The sequence below is a fragment of the Musca autumnalis genome, unplaced genomic scaffold, assembly GCF_047663935.1.
Source record: "Musca autumnalis isolate F117 unplaced genomic scaffold, ASM4766393v1 scaffold_1, whole genome shotgun sequence".
Classification (NCBI taxonomy): Eukaryota; Metazoa; Arthropoda; class Insecta; order Diptera; family Muscidae; genus Musca; species Musca autumnalis.
Genome location: NW_027411644.1, coordinates 147,440,496 through 147,444,324, shown reverse-complemented (window position 1 = coordinate 147,444,324; position 3,829 = coordinate 147,440,496). Strand labels below are relative to the sequence as shown.

Sequence of the window (3,829 nt, the reverse complement as noted above, 5' to 3'; positions counted from 1 at the left end):
AAAATGCTTGAGGCATGAAGTGAGAGGTGAAGTGTGTCTCAGAACATAGCCGTATATACGATTTAGGTTTAAAGAAGAGAGGTGAGAGGGTTTGCCAACATTAAACGTTAATTTGAACATCTTTGTATTTGTATGAAGTACGATGTCGCCTGTTGAAGTACGACAACGCAAACGTTGTATAGTTTTTCTGGAATCCCAATCAATGTAAACAAATATATGTTAATGTATTTATGTTTAGTGAGTATAAACCTCTTAACTGGATTTATTTTTAATAATATACATATTTTATAAGGTATTTTAGCAATAATAAAATTAAAAAGTCACTTCAAACTTTGCTGTTTGTTTTGCTGATCCGTACAAAATCGTTTTATTTAGTGCAGTTTTTTATGAACGTAGAGGAAGCATTCGAGTGTCTAGATTTCAAACAAGAATAACAAAAACGTTACTTATTTCTTAAAAAATACCGATAAAGAGTATTCTTTTGTGTGGTATTCGAATTTACTCCTCCGCCAACTGCTTTGGCGGTGCTATTTGCCGTACTGGATGTTTGTGATGCGTTAGCTGTCCCATTAGATCCGAGTGAAGATAATGCACCATTAGCTACAGCTGCAGCGGCTGCTGCCAGGGAACTTCGCCACGAAGCTATCAATTCGTTTTGGACATCAATTGGTAACTCATTGAAAACCTGAGGATCAACGCCAGCTGGACACGGAATGTTTGCAAGATTACCGGTTTTAGGAGTTATGTCGTTCGGAATAGAAATATGTTTATCATTTTCGGTACTCTCATTTTGATCGGGTTCAGTACTAGAGTCCATGAGAGTATTATTTGCGTTTGAGGGAGAAGAAATTGCGTGCTGCTGAGAAAAAATTAAAGCGTTTGTGCGAAAATCTTCTAAACTATCCGATAGACTTGAGGTTTGAACGGACATGATCTGATTTGTGGCAGTTTTTGAGTGCGACAATGGAGATGTCGGCATATTATTGGAAGAGGCACTTGTTAGGGACGGTGATAGTGATGGACATGACGTCATTGAAAAATCTCTGTCACTGTCTCGAGAGTTCAACCGCAAATCACAAACTCGCAGTTTACTTGGCGATGCAACATCTGCTGCTGACTCACATGGTGAATTATATATTGCAGAATTGCCAAAACAGCGTCGCTTATTTAGCAGCAAACGACTTATCCTACTCTTTTTCGGAGAAGGTTCAACCTCAGTTTCTGAAAAATCTGAAAAGTCAGAATTCGTTGCTCCAGATTCAGAACCGTTATCCACAAGCATGGGAATTGGAGATGCCGCGGTAGTACGTCGGCGATAGAATTGATCACTTGGTTGAAAGGTGGTAGGCGATGAACGAAATGCTTCGTTGTCATTATTGGGTTGATTAGAATTGATAGTGGGCATACCATCAGCATTAGCACCATTGGCGTCAACATCTGTGTTGGTCAAGGACGTAATAGACTGAACTTCCAGATCGGTCTTTTTAATAAGAAAGTTTGCAATTGATGACGAGCCTACTTTACGCTGCTGAAATTTAGAGAAAGCCAGGCCTATAAGTGTAATATTAAATGGTTTGTTTAGATCGACGACTCTTTCAAATAGACGCATAATTATTTTCAGAAGCTTCTCTTGGGCACCATCTGCTAGTACCACTTTAGGACCTCCAGTATCAGCGCATGAATATGACTTAAAAAGTGAAGGCAGTATATTGGCTTGTTTGGTTTCGCGATGGCTACTCTTTTTCTGTGAGTCGAACTTCCTCAAAACTACCTTGATACATATTGGAATACGACCATCTTCAGCAACCTAAAAAGAGATGTATAACTCTGCATAATTTCACAACAACTTAATGCTTTTTATGTTTTTACCTGTTCCATTAATCTAAGCAGAAGTAAACGAAATCGGTCCTCAACGTCAGTTCTGACCGAAATCGGTTTGCAGGAGTCCTCCAAACCAATAGTTTTAGGTTTGCCTGTTGGGCGGACAGGACAATTATCTCGTCCGAATGCAAGATCCTTTAACTTTGTGGCAGTTTCAAATCCAAACTTTTTCTTTAGGAAATCTATATCGCAACTCTGTAGTTCTTCGACATTCTTAACACCACTTTCTAATAGTAGAGATTCAGTTTTCTGGCCAATACCAGTGATCCGGTTCAAATCGCATAATTCCCTCATAAACTGCTCAGCATGCGAAGAAACTAAAACAGTCTGTTGATTTGGTTTATACTGGGATCCAACAAGTTTAGCCAATAGTTTGTTGTAGGAAATACCCGCACAACAGGTCAGGCCTAGTTTTAAGTTTATCTCTTCCCTTATTTCTTGTGCAATCTGTGTTCCCAATGCCAAGCGATATGCGCAACCACAGCGGCATGCATTCAATGTCGTTCCGTCGGAAGGGTATATGTGACCAGCAACAGTAGATACATCTATGTCATCACTGTCCTGTTGGTTTTTTTCTTGTTCTCTTCTTTCCACCAGCATTGAAACATCCATGAAATTTTCATCGAATCCCAACTTTTCTACTAAAGGCGTGTAATTGAGCAGAATTTCGAATATTTTTTGTGACATTTGTCGATAAGGAGTTAAATCTTCGCCAACGACTAATACCAAATCAGGACACAATTTTTTTGCTTCAGAAACCAGCATAAGTTTTTTAACACCTTTAGCTCGAGCATTATAATTACACGTTACGACAATGTTCTTTTGTTGTATACCCAATGGTTTCGATTTCAACGACGGATCCCTAATCTCTTCGACTTGAGCGTAAAAATAATCCATGTCTATGTGAATAATAGTACGCTGGTGGGGCTCATTTTTCTGCATAATGCTGGAAAAATCCATTTTGCAAATGGTATGCCGCCTATCTGAAAAAATAAAAACAAGAATCAACGATTATTTGTTTACAAAGAAAATCGTTTAATATTAGCGGGGACAATATTTCGTGATGCAAACGGCGCAATACTCATGACATTGGGCACAGAGTTTTGAGGCAAATACAAACTTATGCTTGATTCCGTACTCATAATATGTATTACGAATGTACATACATATATACAATATCTCATATGATTTATGATGATTTTTTTTTATAATTATTTCAATAGATTTTAACAGTACCAGCCCTAAAGTGAATTGTTAAAAAACGTACAATATCAAAGATTAACAAATGTAACTTGTTGCACATCAGATTCGTAGCAAATCACTTCTCTTTCTAGTAACAATTTAATAGTTTTAATATTTTTTATTCCTTAGTTATCATCTATTTGTCTTCAAATTAAAACTTTCCACAGAGTTGTTTATTAGAGTATGATTATGCGTTGCAAAATGGGTATTGCAAATAGTTGTTGAATGGTTAAGGGCTGTTTACACCATCTATCAATGTCATATGAGCTATCATTTCTTTCACCCATTCGACATTCTCTATGTTTGTCAAAATTGACGTCATCCATACAACTTTAAATTTGCGCGTTCATACCTACAAGTGTTATTTTCGTATGACATAACCTATAAATATAAAAACAGCTGTTTTTGTCATTGTTTATATTTATTTATAATGTTCATGTTTTTGCCACAAAGCAATCATATCCAAGACTGCTTCTTTCGACCAATCGATCTGAAAATAACATTATAAACACCATTTATTTACTTTTCTAAATATTTAAATATACATAACTTTCCATTTTCTTTTTTGAAAGATTTAGTTTTTCAGTTTGTTTTTGAGAATGCCAGAAAACAGCTGATAAATTTATGTTTACATACGAGAATGCCGTATCAAATAGAGCGCTCCCTAAATGAAAAATTTACATATGAGTTGCCAAATCATTTTGAT

At 36.5% G+C, this 3,829-nt stretch overlaps 1 protein-coding gene across 2 annotated transcripts; it reads right to left on the bottom strand.

The window, feature by feature from the left end:
* Positions 1-219: 219 nt before the first annotated feature.
* Positions 220-3,333, bottom strand: PolI (DNA polymerase iota). 2 transcript variants are annotated; one of them, XM_073957928.1, is made up of 3 exons: positions 3,149-3,333; positions 1,870-2,864; positions 220-1,807 (listed from the first exon to the last, which is right to left on the bottom strand). In XM_073957928.1, exons 2-3 carry the CDS (start codon positions 2,839-2,841, stop codon positions 443-445), a joined length of 2,337 nt encoding a protein of 778 aa, XP_073814029.1. In that variant the 5' UTR covers positions 2,842-2,864; positions 3,149-3,333; the 3' UTR covers positions 220-442. The 2 variants fall into 2 exon arrangements, with proteins under 2 accessions (XP_073814029.1, XP_073814020.1); XM_073957919.1 differs by having other exon boundaries at positions 3,118-3,306.
* Positions 3,334-3,829: the final 496 nt, after the last annotated feature.